At 37.8% G+C, this 18,999-nt stretch overlaps 2 protein-coding genes across 2 annotated transcripts; one reads left to right on the top strand and one right to left on the bottom strand.

Annotated features, from left to right (window-relative positions):
- Nucleotides 1-3,820: 3,820 nt before the first annotated feature.
- On the top strand, nucleotides 3,821-7,202 carry LOC107824841 (putative pentatricopeptide repeat-containing protein At1g69350, mitochondrial). Its single transcript, XM_016651649.2, has one exon. The coding sequence runs from the start codon at nucleotides 3,847-3,849 to the stop codon at nucleotides 6,328-6,330; it is 2,484 nt and encodes an 827-aa protein (XP_016507135.2). The 5' UTR covers nucleotides 3,821-3,846; the 3' UTR covers nucleotides 6,331-7,202.
- A 436-nt stretch (nucleotides 7,203-7,638) lies between these two features.
- On the bottom strand, nucleotides 7,639-10,155 carry LOC107824842 (nicotine N-demethylase CYP82E4-like). The gene is made up of 2 exons (XM_016651650.2): nucleotides 9,061-10,155; nucleotides 7,639-8,358 (listed from the first exon to the last, which is right to left on the bottom strand). Exons 1-2 carry the CDS (start codon nucleotides 10,099-10,101, stop codon nucleotides 7,732-7,734), a joined length of 1,668 nt encoding a protein of 555 aa, XP_016507136.1. The 5' UTR covers nucleotides 10,102-10,155; the 3' UTR covers nucleotides 7,639-7,731.
- Between the last annotated feature and the right edge of the window lie 8,844 nt (nucleotides 10,156-18,999).

The raw sequence follows: 18,999 nt of genomic DNA, 5'->3' as shown, positions 1-18,999 counted from the left end.
AGTAAAAGAATAAGCACCACGAGAAAAAAAGAGAGTAAATGTAGTAATCTATAAGTGGTGGTTGTTACAACTGCACCTAATGGATTGGGATGTTATAAATAAAAAGTGGTGGAGTATTTGGTTGACATAAGTATGGTTTTGAAGGTTAATGTAATTATATTAAAAGTGCTTAGGGAGGTCAGTCACTATATCTAAATATATCCTACCCGTCTCTTAGCCTACATTACAACCAAGTGAAATCCTATTGATCTTAGACTGAGCAGGCTCGATTAGTAGAGTAATACACTACGGGCAAGCCTATGGTACATCTTTGTGGCATGTGAATGTCCTTTTTGAGAGTGAGCGAATTTTGTTTATCTAAGTTCCTAATTGTTCTTGAAGTCGTTATATGTGGAACTACTCTCTTGTGTGATGTGAGGGCATGTGATTCAAGAAGGAAAGGCAAGTCCTGACTTCTGTGTAGAGTAATTTGAGTAAGTATGAATAATGCACGGCATGTGAGAGTCGACTTTTGAGGCAAAGATTGTTTACTACTAGGCATAACTTATGTGATTTGTTCTTTGTGTGATGTGTTAGGAAATAATGCTTAGTGAAGGAACCTATATAGAGTGTGGTGGATTGCTCGAGGACTAGCAATGATTTAAGTGTGGGGTGTTGATAATAGGCTAGATTTATATAATTTGGCGATTGTTTATGCCCCAACTTGATTATGTTTCACTGTGATAATATAGTTAAATGATGATAAATTGGCTCTAATTGTGAATTTCACACGTTGCAGGAGTGAGTCGCACGTATGAGGACTTAAAGCTGTGAGTGGAGCTAAATTCAAGAAAAGCCCCTAGGAGCTGAGTACGTGGGAAGACGAGAAAAAGAAGAGATGAAATGAAGACCAGGACTAGCGCGGTCACTAGCGCGACCGCGCTAGCCCAGATAGTCGAGGCAGAATGATAGGGCATATGCGCGGTCACTAGCGCGTCCATTAGCACGACCGCGCTAGCCCAGTTCCGGAAAATTAAATTTCAGGAGTAAACTTGGAAGTTCGGGAGTAAATCCACTTAACCTACAGATGGTCCAGCTCCCCCAAAAGATTGATTATCAAGGTTGGCAAGGAGAGGTAATAGGCAAGGAGGATAATTCAACATCGAGTTCTTCCTTTCTTCCTTTTGTTTTTACGATTTGTGATGAATTTGAATATTGTTATGATGAACACTAGTATGAGTAGCTAAATATTTTAGTCTAAGTTTTTGATGGAGCCTATTGAAGGATGAACTTCTTGTCATGTTAATATAGTTTGCCTAGTTTAATCTCTATTTGTTAAACTATGTGTTTGTTGTAGTTAATTGATAGGATCCTTAATTAGCTGTGCCTATTTAGTGTGCATAACTCGGGAGAGAATGCATATTTAGGTAATAGTTGAACAACACCACTCCCACAGTATATGAGGGATCAATAACTGAGGGTTTAAAGGCGGGATTAGGGATAACGAAGCCTTGGGTGCAATCTAAAGTGAGCTGTAATAAACAAAGCTAGCTAGCGTATCTTAGGAGAGTGCGTCTAGTAAATTATTGTGATTACTCGGGAGAGATTTACGGTAATAAGAGTGCTCATGATTGATAGAGATGATTAGGTGAATCTATATGAAACATAACCGGAAGGGATTCCATCAATAGGGAAAATCATAACCTTAGATTCTTCTCTTAATTGTTTACAACTTAATCATAGTTAGTCTTTATTTGCTTACTTACAGTCAGTCTTAGTTAGTAGAAACATCCTCAATTGTTATTCACAACGTTTGGGGAGTTGATTAAGTAGAATTTCATAAGTTTAACGAGAGTAATTGATAGGTTAATTCCTTGTGGGTTCGACTCTAGGCTAAATACTCAAATTATATTTGCAACGTCCGCGTGTCCTTTTTATAAGGCATAGTTGGGTATGATCAAACAGCTATTCCGAAAATCAGGAAATAAGAAAGCAAAACTTACCCTGTAACTGTACAACGAATGCGAATAAGCTATGCAGGAAGAGAGACAAAGGAAATTTGAAGAGGAGTTGAGCAGCTGGGAAAATTTAGAGGAAGAATAGCGAGGATGTGCAAAGCTGGAGATGTAGATATTCGTTGTTTGAGCGGTGTAAGGGAACGTGTCAAAATTAAGGTAGGTTAGGCCAAAATATTTGCACTCTTCCGAAAATGCCCCGACGACCCCAAGCTCCTCAACTGTCCCTTATTATAGCCTGTTTGGCCAAGCCGTAAAAATCAGTTTATTTTGAGAAGTGCTTTTTTTCAAAAGTACTTTTGGTGAGAAGCAGTTTGTGTTTGGCTAATCAGTTTGAAAAGTACTTCTGAGCAGCAATTAGTATTTGGTCAAGTTTTAAAAAACTGCTTCTAAGTGTATTTTTCTCAAAAGTGCTTCTAAAAAAGGTGTTTTTGGATTACTTTTTTTCTGTTTCTTCTTCTCCTCAAAAGCACTTTTTTCCTTCCAAAAGTTTGGCCAAGCACCTCAAGTTTTGGCCAAAAGTGCTTTTGGCCCAAAAAAAAAACACTTTTGGCCAAAAAGAAGTTTGGCCAAACAGGCTATTAATAAGAGGAATTTGAGTTTAAGAAAAAAAAAAGGAATACGTTTGAACTTATAGTATAATAAGGATTAATACATATATATTTTGTGCGTATATAGTACGGATATAAATCATTGAATAAAAGTAAATTATTTTCAAATATGAAAAGAAGTTATTCTCTTTGGCACGAACTAAAAATGAAATAAGTTAACGTAAATTGAAACATAATAAGTATTATTTGCTTAAAATATAAAACGAGATGCAAATTATGTGAATTACTTTTAAATATCTTTGTATCGTTTTTCTTTGGAGGGGTGCACCTGGGTTGTATTGCATTGCCTGGGTGACGCCTATAGGCCCGGGTAGCAAGCTATCTGATGGATCTTCCTTAAAAAATTAAGTTAATATTATGTGAGTCGATGACCCACATATAAGCATATTACATCCGTTCATTTATATTTGGCATGTATACTAAAAATAGATTTTCATTTTTACTTGTCACTTTACGCATATCAAGAGAAGATAAATTTTTTTCCTGTTATACCCACAATATTTATTACTCATTTCAAATCATTTTCTCAAATCCAATAAAATATGCATCATTTAACATGAGTATCATGGTAAAATATGTACTTCATTTATTATTTCTTAAAGGGCGTGAAAAGTCAAAACGTGCCAAGTAAAAATGAACGGAGGGAGTATAAGATATCAAATCGATACTACACTTATCTTAGCAAGGGCTGAGAAAGGTATAATAAACTATCAAATATCACTTGTGAATTATGAATATGAATTTTATGAAATGAGTAATAATAAAGAGATTGCTATTCTAAAGATCATGATATTAAATTCAAGAAGTAGCTTTATGTTGTTAATATACATTTTCTTATTTCACACTTTATTTATATAAAATATTACACAAATTATTGGCATAATACATATATAAGCCCTCAAACTAAGTCCCAGTTTGGCACGTATGCTCTTTCATTTCGGGTGTGTACAAGTAGACACCTCAACTTGTCTCCACTTTATCAGTTGAAAATTTCAATTTACAAAATGATCATCTAGACTTCGAAATTTATATGTCACAAATGCTACATCAGCATTTGCGTTTACATATTCAATTTTATGCTAGTTGAGGTGCCTATTTGTGCACACCCAAAATTAGAGGGCATAATTGCCAACTTAAGCCAAGTTTGAGGGCCTGTTTAGATACCACAGTTTGGTCAGTCGTATTTATTTTGGCTGTGACCCTGTGAATGAGCTGCTTCTATTTTCCTCAGTACTAAATCTATGTTCAACCATGCTCGCATTTCTCGTATAGCTTCTTCCCATCTTCTTCTCACCACAACAAAACCTCTACAAACTCTCACTACTCAATCATCGCCAAAATTTTCATTCCCCATTTCACAATCACAACAATGCACTCAACAGAAAAACCCACAAGATCTTCTCTCTTTATGTTCCACAACAAAATCCCTCCTTCAAACCCAACAAGCCCACGCCGTCGCCATTACTCATGGCCTTCTCCCTATCAGCATTTCCATTTCTTCCACTGTCATTCTCCGTTACGCCGCCTTTTCATCAGACCCAAGAATCATACGGACACTGTTCGATCAAAGTCTCCCTTTTTCACGTTCTGCGTTTCTTTACAATACACTTATTCGAGCTCAAGTGATTATGGGTGTTGCGGATTATAGTGGGTTTGAGATTTATAATGGGATGTTAAGAAGTGGCGTAAAGTCGGATGATCATACGTTCCCTTTTGTGATTAAGCTTTGTTCGGATTTTATGGAGGTTAAAAAAGGGTTGGAAGTTCATGGATTGGTGGTGAAATCTGGTTTTGATTATGATGTGTTTGTGAATAATACGCTGACTTTGTTTTATGGGAATTTTGGTGATTTGGTGGGTGCGCGAAAAGTGTTTGAAGAAATGCCTGAAAGGGATTTGATTTCGTGGAACAGTATTATTCGGGTGTTTTCGGATAATGGGTGTTATTTTGAAGCTATTGGGATGTTTAGAAAGATGGGTTTGTGGTCCGAGTTTAAGCCCAATGAGGTAAGCATTGTGAGTGTATTGCCTGTTTGTGCAGTGTTGGAAGATGTGATGGTTGTTAGTGAGATTCATTGTTATGTGATCAAAGTAGGTTTAGACTGTCAAGTGACTGTTGGGAATGCGTTTGTTGATGCATACGGGAAGTGCTTAAATGTTGAGTCGTCAAGACGAGTTTTTGATGAGATGGTTGAAAGGAATGAGGTTTCTTGGAATACAATGATTGGTACTTTTGCTCATAATGTGTTTAATAACCATGCATTGGAAAGTTTCAGGTTTATGATTAATGAAGGTTGGAAAGTAAATTCGACTACAGTTTCAAGTTTGCTACCGGTCTTGGTTGAACTTGGCGAATTTAGTAGGGGAAAAGAAGTTCATGGTTTTTGTCTAAGGACAGGTTTAGAGTGTGATGTCTTTGTTGCGAATGCCTTGATTGATATGTATGCAAAATTGGGGCGTGCAGCTCAAGCATCTGCCGTGTTCCACAAAATGGGTATTAGAAATGTTGTGTCGTGGAATACAATGGTTGCAAATTTTGCTCAAAATAAGCTTGAGTTAGAGGCTATAGGACTTTTTAGGGAAATGCAATCTTGTGGTGAAACTCCAACATCTGTCACGCTGACAAATGTTCTTCCTGCATGTGCACGAATTGGTTGTCTTCGTTCAGGAAAGGAGATACATGCCAGGTCAATAAGGAACGGGTCTGTCATTGATCTCTTCGTCTCAAATGCTATAACCGATATGTATGCAAAATGTGGTTGCCTTAATCTGGCCCAAAATGTGTTTGACACGTCTCTTAGAGATGAGGTATCTTACAATATACTCATTGTTGGTAATTCACAGACAAGTTATTGCTCCAAGTCTCTTGTACTGTTCTCTGAAATGGTGATGACAGGGTTGAAGCATGACACAGTTTCCTTTGTTGGAGTTCTCTCAGCATGTGCAACTATTTCCGCGATTAAACAAGGAAAGGAAATTCATGCATTTGCAGTGAGAAGATTGTTTCATGAACATCTCTTCGTTTCAAATTCTCTTTTGGATTTTTATACCAAATGTGGACGGATTGATCTTTCCCAGAAGATATTTGACAAGATTGAGAACAGGGATGTAGCATCATGGAATACTATGATTTTAGGGTATGGGATGCTTGGCGATTTACATACTGCAATTGATATGTTTGAAGCCATGCGAGAGGATGGTATTGAACACGATTCAGTCTCCTATATTGCAGTTCTATCAGCATGTAGTCACGGAGGACTAGTTGATAGGGGGAAGAAATACTTTAATGACATGCTTGCTCATAACATTGAACCATCACAGATGCACTATGCTTGCATGGTTGATCTTCTTGGTCGTTCGGGGCTTATGGAGGAGGCCATTAACCTTATTACTGGTCTACCATATAAACCAGATGCCAATATTTGGGCTGCACTCCTTGGAGCATGCCGACTCCACGGAAATGTGGACTTGGGTTCTTGGGCAGCTGAGCACTTACTTGAGCTGCAGCCAGAGCATCCTGGGTACTATGCTCTGCTCTCAAATATGTATGCTGAAGCAGGCCGGTGGGGTGAAGCTGATAGGATCAGAGAATTGATGAAGTTGAGGGGTGTGAAGAAAAACCCTGGATGCAGTTGGGTTCAAATTCAAGACAAAGTGCATGCTTTTATTGTTGGACAAAGACTGGAAGGACTGGATCCGTGTTTGTCGCTTGAAAGTGTTGGTTGAGGTGGGTTGCTTTGTTGAGCCTTCAGAGTATGATCACTACTTGCACTGGATGGTTTTATTTTTCCTGTTGGCCCAGACTTTTGTCTTTGGCAATTGTGAGCTATGTTGCGTAGACTCTCCAAAATGATGCCGCAATCGTGTCGGATCCTCCAAAAAATGCACTATTTTTGGAGGATCCGACAACCGGCAATATTTTCGGAGAGTCCGAGCAACATAGATTGTGAATGTGAGATGTGATACGCCTAGTTGAAACCAATATTTTTCATCATGAAGTAGTGTGGACCAAATTCTAATTCCTTTGGAGACCCATTTGCTGCATGACGAAAAATCTTTCTTCGTTTTCGTTGTGAGGGAAGTGGGGACATGTAAAGGAGTATTCAGCTGGCAGTGTACCTCAAAATCATGGCCAAGTGCAAGCTTAGTCGAGGACAAGAACTGAAAGGATATATCAAGAGCTCTCGTGATCTGCTTTGCTTAAGGTCTGCTGTTACTGGAGCAATTTCCAGCCAAATGTAAAGCAATCATGGACATGTGTTGAGTGTTGACTATGCTCTTAAATTGATAAGTATTCATGGCTGGTCAATGAACTACTTGTCTTTGAGCTTCTGGCCTGCACCATGGAAATGCCAAAACCATATGAAGCACTCAAGGAGTTAGTTTTCTCGGAGAAGAGTAGCAGAACAAGGCTGCTTTATAAATCTACTTCTGCTCTAATTGCTGATTGGACTTAGACGAGCTAAATGGAACAGCATTGACAACGAAGATTCATATAGCTGATCTGACTTGTTCGGGATCGAGGCATAATTGTTGTTATTTCTGCTGTTGTAAGGTGTTCTTGACCCACAACTCAATAAATTTGCATTTAACAACCATGCCTGTTACCATCATAAAAAATCCAGAATCACAATGGTGGTCCCCCGAGTCCAATATTACTGGCTTTTCATGTACTTGTAACTTCAATCTTGATTCAGCTTTTCGTATATTGCTTATGAGGTCTTTCAGTGTCAGGTGAGGTCTTTCAGTGTCAGGTGGCAGATTTTGTTAAATTCGTTGTTTTTCACTTACATGAGGACCTAAGATGAAGGACAGGAGAAAAAATCTTACCTGCCTTAAGATGGACAGGAGAAATTTTGTGTGAAAAGGGAATTGTAGAAAATATCTAGAATAAGTTATGTTTGAACTTTTGACATCTTTTCCATGAACTGAAATCTCAATTATAAAGCTTGATCGTTTCCATTGTATGGCTCTTTGACACTTAAAGAAGTTACTCTTCTATAAAGCTGCTTATATTTTACTGTTTTCTGCTAGTAGTTGGAAGCTGGCATTCAAATTATTATTAAGATACATACATAGTCATCCAAAGAAGTACATTTATAACCAAAAAAGATAATGACTTTCATCTTAGAACTTATAAAGCACAGAAGGCAAGCGAGGCATAATTAACACTTCTATAGGATTTACTTTGCGCATTGTCATCCCTAACCCTTCTTTCATATCCAACGGTTCGTTCAATAGTGTACTAAAATCAAAACCTTGGAGTAAATGAGCTATTGCAAGGTGTGTCACTTGAGTTGCATAGGTAATCCCTGGACAAGATCGTCTTCCAGAGCCAAATGGGATGAACTCATATTGTTGACCGCGAACGTCAAACCCTGCTTGACTAGTCAAGAATCTCTCTGGATCAAATGTATCAGGATTTGACCAAATCTCGGGATCTCGTTGCAGCTTCATTGTATTGACCCACAATCTTGTACCCTTGGGAATGTGGTATCCATGTACAATGCAGTCCTCAACAGATTCATGGGGTACTAACAAAGGTGCTGGTGGATATAATCGCAGTGTCTCTTTAATAACAGCTTGGAAATATACCAAATTCTTGATATCACTCTCTTCTACCCATCTGTTTCTGCTAATTTTTGTGTCTAGCTCTTCTTGGACTTTCTTCATGACATCCCTATGGTTTAACAATATTGCCATTACCCAATTCAAGTGAATAGCAGTCGTGTCCGAAGCATCCAATACCATACTCTGGTAGAAACAACAATATAAGAAAAACAAAGATCAGAAAAGCAAACAAAAAGACAATCTTCTTATCAAAGCAATAGATAGCTTCTAGTTACCATCAAAGCAATATACTGGTATCCTGCTAAATTGTTGCACAATTCAATTCAGAACATAGAGTCTCTTGGAAGTGATCAAAAGGTCACCATTAGAATTGTTGTATCACGAGTTAAAATTCAATAGTCAAATCGGTGGATAATGGGTCCGCCCCTTTAGCCTTCTCCACTTAAATACCAGGTCTTGTCTATTGTAGGGTTCGAACCCATGACGGGCACCTAACCCACACGTCACCGGTTGTGCTCTTACCATTAGACCACACCACAAATCATAGCACGTTATTACTCTATTTTCTATGTTACCATACATATTATATTTGATATGGATTTGAGCCGTGGAAATAGCCTCTTGCAGAAATGTGTAGGGTAAGGCTGCATACGATAGACCTTTGTGGTCTGGCCCTTCCCCGGACACCGTGCATAGCGGGAGCTTAGTGCCGGGCTGCCCTTTATTGAACCTATCATACTTGATATGACGATTAACCGTTGTTGTAAGTTAATTTGATAGTATAAAATTCTTTCTATACTGTGCATAGAAAGAATTTATAGCAGTATAAAATAAACAAATTTCAAGAAAAGCAATGGATATATAGCAGCAAGAAACAGCACTCACCAGAGCTGTAGCTTTAATGGTGGTTTCTCTAGTATAACTATCAGCAAAATCTTCATTGCTCATCATAGAAAGCATCACATCAATAAAATCCTGTTCATTTCCAGCAACAACATCAACTCCTTCTCTCTTCTTCACATGTTCATCCAACCAATTTTGTAAAACACAATCAATATCTTTAAAAGTCCTTTTCATGAACTTGACATGCCCTTGAAAATCAATCCATTTGAATAAAGGAATAGGAAATGCATCCCATAACACAAACTCCATTGATATATACATAAAATCTTTTAAAGCTTTTTTAAATCTTTCAGCTTCTTCTTCATCTTCTGCTTTCTCATTAAGCCTTCCATAGCTTTTTCCGGCTATCATTTTCACTATCAAGCTCAATGTCAACTTTTCTATCCAATTTGTAAGATTTAGTTTCACCGGTACATAATCTCCGGTGACCGGCAAATTATCTCCGGTGATCGAGGAATGATCCCCAGTGACCGAGGAATGATCTCCGGTGACTGGAAATAAAGAGAAAAGCTCTTTTATACTAGTTTGAAGTTCAGAAACCCTAACATTTTTCAGTTTTTCTAATCTACTACTAGAGAGAACTTCCTGAAGAACAATTTTTCGAATTTTTCTCCAATAAGGACCATAACTGGAGAGAAAAAGCATAGCGTTATTGTAACCGATGTACTCGCCGGCTAAAGATGCCGGCCTGGCGGCGAACGCTTTATCGTTAGCATTCAAGCAATCTCTAACGGCATCGTAACTGCTAACGACTAATACACGAGGTAACCCTAACCGGAAAGTGAAAACGGGACCGTATTTTTCAGCTAAAGTCGCTAGTTTTCGAGATAATGGAATGTCGTCGGCGCCGGAAAATTGTAGGAGGTGGCCGATCACCGGCCAGCCGCCGGAGATTTCTGGCGGTAAGGGGTTCAGAGGTTTTGAAAGTTTGAAATATTTTAATTTCCATATGAAAATGGAGAAAAATGCAAAAACTATGAGAACTGAAATTGCATAAAAATGAGAAAAAAGATTATCTTCCATTTTTTCCAACTAATTTTCAAGAATCTAAGGTTTATTAGATGTGTTTTTGAGATAATACAAGGATGTATTTTTATATCATTGAGACTCTAATAATTTATTATATATATATATATATATATATATATATATATATATATATATATAAAGAAAAAAATTTGGGTGTGCATAGACCACTAATGCTTGCATAAGTATAGACCGCTTATAACGCTCCTCTTTGGGGTGCGACCTTCCCGATCCCCCCATAAACACAAAATGCTTTGTGCACCGAATTGCTTTTTGTTTTTTTGGGTATCAATTTTGACTAAAGTTTAAATTTTGACTAATAGAAGAATAAGATTGATAAATTATCCCTTTGGGAACAAGATCCAAAGTAAAAAGAGACAAGAATGCAAATTTTTTTGTCATCCAAGACCCTAATAGTAATTCTTTTATTTATTTAATTATTCATTTATTTATTATTATCTCGAAGAGACACTAATAATTAACAAAGGACAAATTTGCTGAACTTATTTTTGCACGTTGTAATTACTTATTTAATTAGGATGAGTTCACTCTATATGAAAGTAGGTAGCACAATACAATGAGAGAGACAAGAAAAGATAAGATTTATTAGTCACATATAAGTTATAATATGGTTAGAATAGATAAGATTTATTAGTCTGGTATCTCTTCTGGAGCTCTGATTATTTCGAATTCGCAACCCGTAAGGTTCTAAAAGGGGAAGCGTTAATAAAAAATTTTCATTTTCAGGGCTCGATCTCTAATTAGTAGTGAAGAAATCTTATCTATTTCACCATAATTCTTGATATTACTCTCTATTGGACTTGAAATGAATGCTCCCTTAAAAGTCTTTAACACAAATGGTTTAAACTAATCTTATACTTCCTCCGGTCCAAAATAAGTGAATTTTTGGTTGTTTTCAGCCATATTGAGAAATTCACATTTTAACATTAATTAACAATGAAATTGACCATACATGTGTTAAACGGGTGGGGCGGGCCGGGCTGGGTTGGGATTTTTTGGGCCTGTACGGGTTATGGTCCGAGCCGGTTACGGGTTGGGTCTTACAGGATTTAACGGGTTCGGGCTCATCCGGGTAAAAATTAAATCGTAAGGGTTACGGGTTGAGGGGGCCGGGCCGGGCCGGGTTTAGTGTATTTTTAATTCTTTTTTTTTTTGCATTTTGTATAACTATTGTAAGTTATATTAATACAAAGTATTAACATAAAGAATACAAGGAAGATGGGAAAAATTGCACTTATAAATTGCAAATGTTACATTTATTTCAAAATTACAAAATTAAAAGTTTGCATTTAAAAAGTAAATTAACAAAAAAATAGTAAAACTAAATTTTCATGCATAATAAATTAATAATACTTCATATTAATCTAACAAACTAAAACATTAAGCATAAATACGTCTAATAATTTTAAAATAACACAAATTGTCTTAAAATCTTAAATACGAATTTTTGGAGGACGCTCAAGACAATACTTTATATGCCTCCTTAAACTGCATGTGTCAGACCCTGAACGAAGATTTAAGACTTGACCACAGTTCTTGTACTTTACTTTCTGACCTTCTTCATTTTCTTCTACCACCTCAAAGTGTTGCCAAACATATGAGCGCACTCTAGAAGTACGAGGTGATTTAACTTGAATTGAGATTTGAGAATTGAGATTGAGAAATGAGAATTGAGAGATGAGTGAAGAAATGAGGAAGAGGAGGGGGGTATTTATAGTTTTAGAGAAGGTTAATTTTGTAAATTGAAAAAAGGTTAAATTTTAAAGAAAAAAGAGGCTATTAATGCAATTAAGGGTGTTAAGCAACGGATCCCTGCCAGGGGTGACCGTTGCCAACAGTTAGTGGGCCCCACAGATTTCAAAAAATTAAAAAAAAAAAGGTTTTAGCCGTTGTACCGGTCCGATCCGGGCCAGTTAAACCGGTACAAGGTACTGGGTTTGACCGGTCCGGTTAACCGTTAAAAAACAAAATAAACGGACCAACCTCCTCTACCCTCCTACCCAGCCCCACCCGGGCCCTATGTGTCACACCTCCTTTTTCCGCACCCGCAGGGGCGTAGGGAGTTTTTTCCAATTAAAGGACAATCGAAACGGGATTTATTTATTTATTCCAGAGTCGCCACTTGGGAGATTTAGGGTGTCCCAAGTCACCAATTTTAATCCCGAATCGAGGAAAAGAATGACTCCATATTACAGTCTGCGTACCAGAAATCCGGATAAGGAATTCTGTTAACCCGGGAGAAGGTGTTAGGCATTCCCGAGTTCCGTGGTTCTAGCACGGTCGCTCAACTGTTATATTCGGCTTGATTATCTGATTTTATACAAATATGAACTTATGTGCAAAATTTAACTTTTAACCGCTTTTATCATTTACTGTTATTTTTATCAAGAATTGCAACATCGTGGAAATACATCTCGAACCCCGTCACATCAATGCACCCGTGGTTGTTGGCGTATTTCAACTATGTTGAGATTTGGATTTGGGTCACATAAATGTGCACCCGAGTTTAAGAAAATTAAATTATTAAAGGCGCAGCTTAAGCGACTAGCGTATCATTTACTTTGGGTAGGGCCGTGGAATTTTGCTAAACGGTCCATCCCGAAGTCTAAGCAATGTTAAAGTAAATATTTACTGAGGGCCCCGCAATTTTGTATTTTTATTCGGCGAGGCTCATCTCATTCTTATTTTTTAAAAGGAATTTGCAACGTCGTGGACATGCATCTCGAACCACGTCACAATCAATGTACCCGTGATCAGAGACATATTTCAACTCTGCTGAGATTTGGATTTGGGTCACATAAATGCGCACCCGAGTTTAAGAAAGTAATTTAATTAAATCGCGTCTAAAGAGGCTAACGCGTTATTATCTTTGGGGAAGACAGTGAAATTCACTAAACAGTCCATCCCAAATTCTAAGTATTTATTATGACTAATTATTGAGGGCCCCGCGATTTGCATTTTTATTTGGCGAGGCTCGTCTCATTGTCTTTAAAAGGATAAACCTACAATGACTATATTTTCTATTAAGTTCGTCTCTAAAATAAAAGAAAATCTCTTAATTATTTACATGCTGAAAAACGTAACTTATTAGTTATTAGTTTACAGCTAATGCGAATGGAAAATTGCGATCGAGTTTGTACAAAGAAAAACTGCTTTCATTTTTTATATTCTGTTATTCAATAATACTAGAATATGAGATTGACCATAATATCAAAACAGATTAATTATTCTCCGATTAATTTAAACTAACATTATTAGATGAAGAAAGTATACATATGCAACCTCATTATTCATTAATCATTCAACTACATCTTTATACGAAGAAAGAAAAATTAATATTCAAACACAAATCCAACAGGAGGAATTCAACAGGAACAAAGCCTGATTAATATTTCATTTTTTGCTTCAAGCCGAGATTGTACAAATGTGTACCTGGAAACAGCAGTACAAGAACAAAAGAAGGAGAAGTCAGCAGCAATAATACCACAGCAACAGCAGATTCAGCAACACCGTAAACCAGTAACAACCAGTAGAATAACCCAGTAACCGATTGAAAACTCAGCAATGCCAAAGTACAATCGCAGTCAAAGCAGAAGAGAGAAAAGATACAAGATGCAGTAGTTTCTGATTTTTGAATAACTCTCGAGAAAAGCAAACGGAAATTATTCGAGTGAAAGTTCAAATTGCATTTCTCTTTTACTCTCATAATGTTTCAGGTCTGTCCGCTCTCAAGTGTAAAAATCTGTTTTCTTTTAATGTTCAAATCGGGTCCTCTTCCCTCTAATCCCCTCTTTTTCTCTCAAAACTTCTCCCCTCTTCTAGTCAAGAATGACTCTATATATAGCAAGACAAGTCTTCAATTCCCAATCCCAAATTATTTCCCCAAGGCATGCTTTGAGCCCACTATTAAATGTCTTCTTTATTTTAAACCTTATCCCCCATGCCTACATTAAATAAGTACATCCACCCAATCTCATTATAATTTGTCTCTCATGCTTACATTAAATAAGTACAATATTCTCTCCCATTATAATTTGTCTTGTCCCCCATTATGTTAAACAAGTACATCAAAAGTTCCATCCCATTATATTTTGTCCCCCATGCTTATCATAAAGAATCAAAATAATGTTCAATTACCAAACTACCCTTCCGAACTTATTGCAATTACCATTTTACCCCTGAACGGATTAGAATTTACCAAACTACCCCCATCAGCCCTAAACAATCAATTAATCATCACTTAACCAAAATATAGTCAAGATGATCAATTTCTCAACAATCTTCAACAACAAATCATATGAACACGATGAACAACACAACTCCAAATTAATGGAACTAAATTAACCATATCGGGAACCAATCCTGGTTAATTTAGCAAGGATACAACAATACAAATAACAAAATACATGATTCAAACTAAATCAAACAAATCAAAAACAAACATAAACTCACATTAAATCACTGGATTAAACATGAACTTCAAACAAAGATGAACATGAACTAAATCTATTTTTTAAACAACAAACATGACGGATTCAAACGATTCAAACGACATTAATAATTTCTGGAAAATACATAACACATGAAACAAATTGAAGAAATAATTAATTAAATTTCAATTTGAATCTAACAAACATTAAACTAACAAATATTCACTTAAACAATAATACAAACATGAAATAAATATGAAAAACAACTAATTAAACTTCCATTTTGAAATCTGAAAATTAATTTAACAAAGCACATGAACAAACTAATTAATTCAAACGATAGATATGAACAAAACAAACATTTGTCGATCTTAGATTCGAGAATATCAAAACGAAAATACGGACAGAATAAAACTCAAAATCTACTCACCGGATTGAAACGAAATACGTACGGACCAACGACGAACTCGACTAGGTGGGGACTGTTTTGACGACCATCAACTAAAGCTCGACCACACGACGACGAACGAACTTAAGAAGCAAACTGAAGCCGCGCCGAAGCAGCAGCAGCAGCAGTTGTCGCGGCAGAAGCGCTGCTCGAGCAGCAACAGCCTTCATGGACGACGACGGGGAAGGGTCAGCCATGGAGTTAGCTGCGACGAGCAACTGTGTCGACGAAACACGAAGAAGAAAGTAGTGTTCGGACTGTTGTTCATTGGACGAAGAAGATGAAGCAAAAACAGAAATAGCTGGTTTGTTTTTGTTCGAGTTTCGGGACTATTTGGTGCTGAGTTTTCGAGGTTGTTTTGACTGAGATTTGGGTTCATTTTAGTGATGTTTTGGTGGGCTGATTTGAAGATGTTTTGGGGGGTGTTTTGGATGCATTTCACTGCTGATTTTGGCCAGCTTTCATGGTGGTAAGGTTTGGCTGGAGATGAACGCCGAAGCTCAGGCGTGGTGGAGCTGGATCTCGCGACTGGAGGAGGACGATGGTGGAGAGTGTGTTTAGTTAGCTGCTGTGGAGCAGATGAAAGCAGAAGAAGCGAGGTGGAAGAGGGCAGCCATGGATGTCGAGCTCAAGCTCGAGCTTGACGAAGGACGAAGAAGATGAAGCGACGACGCCGAGATAGCTGCGTGGTCAGCAGCAACTATGGCTCTTGGGGTCATTTGGACATGACGAACTGGAGCAACAATGGTGGACTGCTTGTGGTCTTTGGTATTTTGGAGAAGAAGACAACCAAGGGAGGGGGGCGGATCATTTCCTTAGTTTTTAGGGTTTTTCTCTTGTTTTTCCTTTTTTGTTTTGTGTTAGGACAAAAATGAAGAAGGGGTGTTGGGTATTTGGGTTAATGGGGCGGACCGGGTCGACCCGGTCTGAAGTGGACTGGGTTATGGGGAAGATTGGGCAATTATTTGGGCCTGAGGTTGAAATTTGAAGAAGTGGCCCAATCCGATTTTTCTTTGTATTTTTGTTATCTTTTCTTCTTTTATTTCTAAAACTAAATTATAAAAATACTTAAATTATTATTAAGAACTAAATTAAGTTATAAAAGCGCAAATTAACTCCCAATAACAATTAACGCACAATTAAGTAATAATTAAGCATAAAATTGTATATTTGGACATTAAATGCTAAAAATGCAAAAGATGTCTATTTTTGTAGTTTTCATTTTTTGTAAACAAACTTAATTACTAACAAATTGTAGAATTAAATCCTACATGCAAAATGCGACATATTTTTATATTTTTTATTAATTTAACAAATAAACATGCACAGACAAATACAAATAATTATCCAAAAATATCACAAAATCTCACAAAATTGCACACCAAGGAAAATCATTTGATTTTGAATTTTTTGGGAGTAATTCTCATATAGGGCAAAAATCACGTGCTTACAGCTGCCCCTCTTTGCCCGAAGACACGAAGGGTTTTCGCGCAAAGATAAAGCGAGCGATTTTTGCCCATCCGAGTACTCCGTGTGAAGCATTTTTTGAAAAAGATTTAACTGAACCTTTGCTTCAAAGGTTTCCTACATATCCCTGGCTAAAGGGGAATCAGGTTAATGTAGTTCGGGAAGTTTTGGTAGCTGGAACTACCGTGGGACTGCAATGTTACTGCTGTTGCATGCTGTTATCACTGCTTACCGATCTCTTTGTTACACCGTGCTTAAAAGAAAACAAGAAGCTAGGCTAGACTGAAATTTGTTCTTGTTGCCTTGCTTTCTTGTCAGCTTGTGTTTCCTCTGGTGCTTTTCTTCCGTGAATTTGGGAATGATACGGCTCCCTTCATTAGACTTGTTATGCTGGGCATGATTTAATGTTCACCAGCTGCTTCTTTCAAGACGCGTCCCTTCTTCCTTTTGACTTATGCGCCTGAATTTGTGCTGGGACCTCTTGTTGCAACCTTCTGTTTCCCGGTGCTGGGGATTTTTATTGTTTCCTGCTGGGGATTCCTGTTGTAACCCTCTATTTTATTGTCTTCTGACTTGATCTTGAAATGTATGCCTCTGTTATATGGGCGGGATCCCAACTTCAATATTTGTAATATAAAGACTAAAATGTATGCCTCTGTTATATGGGCGGGCTCCCAACTTCAACACTTGAAACGAAAAGACTGAAATGTATGCCTCTGTTATATGGGCGGGCTCCCAACTTTAACACTTGAAACGAAAAGACTGAAATGTATGCCTCTGTTATATGGGCGGGCTCCCAACTTCAACGCTTGAAAAGTAAAGACTGGAATGTATTCCTCTGTTATTATGGGCGGGCTCCCAACTTCAACACTTGAAAGTAAAGATTGAAATGTATTCCTCTGTTATTATGGGCGGGCTCCCAACTTCAACGCTTGAAAGTAAAGACTGAAATGTATTCCTCTGTTATTATGGGCGGGCTCCCAACTTCAACACTTGAAATGTAAAGACTGAATGTATGCCTCTGTTATATGGGCGGGCTCCCAACTTCAACGCTTGAAATGTAAAGACTGAAATGTATGCCTCTGTTATTATGGGCGGGCTCCCGACTTCAACACTTGAAAGTAAAGACTGAAATGTATTCCTCTGTTATTATGGGCGGGCTCCCAACTTCAACGCTTGAAAGTAAAGACTGAAATGTATTCCTCTGTTATTATGGGCGGGCTCCCAACTTCAACACTTGAAATGTAAAGACTGAATGTATGCCTCTGTTATATGGGCGAGCTCCCAACTTCAACACTAGAAATCTAAAGACTGAAATGTATGCCTCTGTAATTATGGGCGGGCTCCCAACTTCAACACTTGAAAGTAAAGACTGAAATGTATTCCTCTGTTATTATGGGCGGGCTCCCAACTTCAACGCTTGAAATAAAAAGACTGAATGTATGCCTCTGTTATATGGGCGGGCTCCCAACTTCAACACTTGAAACGAAAAGACTGAATGTATGCCTCTGTTATATAGGTGGGCGCCTGACATGAAATGTAAAGACTGAAAAGTATTCCTCTCGTTATGTAGGTGGGCGCCTGACATGAAATAAACAACTTTTAAAATAAACGACATTCCTCTCTTCAGGCGGGCTCCTGATTTCAACAACAACTTTGCAAATAAACGTCATTCCTCTCTTCAGGCGGGCTCCTGATTTCAACAACAACTTTTGAAATAAACGTCATTCCTCTCTTCAGGCGGGATCCTAATTTTAACAACAACTTTAAAAATAAAATGCCATTCCTTTTTTAGGTTGGCGAGATTTAAACAACTTTTTCAAAATAAACGCCATTCCTCTCTTCAGGCGGGCTCCTGATTTCAACAACAACTTTTTCAAAATAAACGCCATTCCTCTCTTCAGGCGGGCTCCTGATTTCAACAACAACTTTTTTCAAAATAAACGTCATTCCTCTCTTCAGGCGGGCTCCTGATTTCAACAAACAACTTAGGAGGAAATGCCTCTCCTATGGGTAAAACTAAACTTAGGAGGAAATGCCTCTCCTATGATTAAAAACTAAACTTAGGAGGAAATGCATCTCCTATAGATAAAAAAAACAAACTTAGGAGGAAATGTATCTCCTACGGGTAGAACTAAACTTAGGAGGAAATGCCTCTCCTATGGGTAAAACTTAGGAAGTGCGTCTCCTATTGGCAAAACTAGACTTAGGAAGTGCGCCTCCTATTGGTAAAAGCGTGGAATGTATTCCCTTGTTATACAGGTGGGCGCCTAAAATATGAAATGAACAGATAAAAAAGTATTCCTCTCGTTATTCAGGTGGGCGCCTGTCTTCAGCAACTTTTTGAAAATAAAATCCTATTTGAGGGCGGATGAACCCGAAATTTCCTATTCGAGGGTGGATGAACCCGAAATATCCTATTCGAGGGCGGATGAACCCAAAATATCCTATTCGAGGGCGGATGAACCCAAAATATCCTATTCGAGGGCGGATGAACCCAACATATCCTATTCGAGGGCGGATGAACCC

The sequence above is a fragment of the Nicotiana tabacum genome, chromosome 20 (assembly GCF_000715075.1).
Source record: "Nicotiana tabacum cultivar K326 chromosome 20, ASM71507v2, whole genome shotgun sequence".
Taxonomy (NCBI): domain Eukaryota; kingdom Viridiplantae; phylum Streptophyta; class Magnoliopsida; order Solanales; family Solanaceae; genus Nicotiana; species Nicotiana tabacum.
Note: the sequence above shows the minus strand (reverse complement) of the source record. Positions and strands in the feature narration are given on the sequence as shown.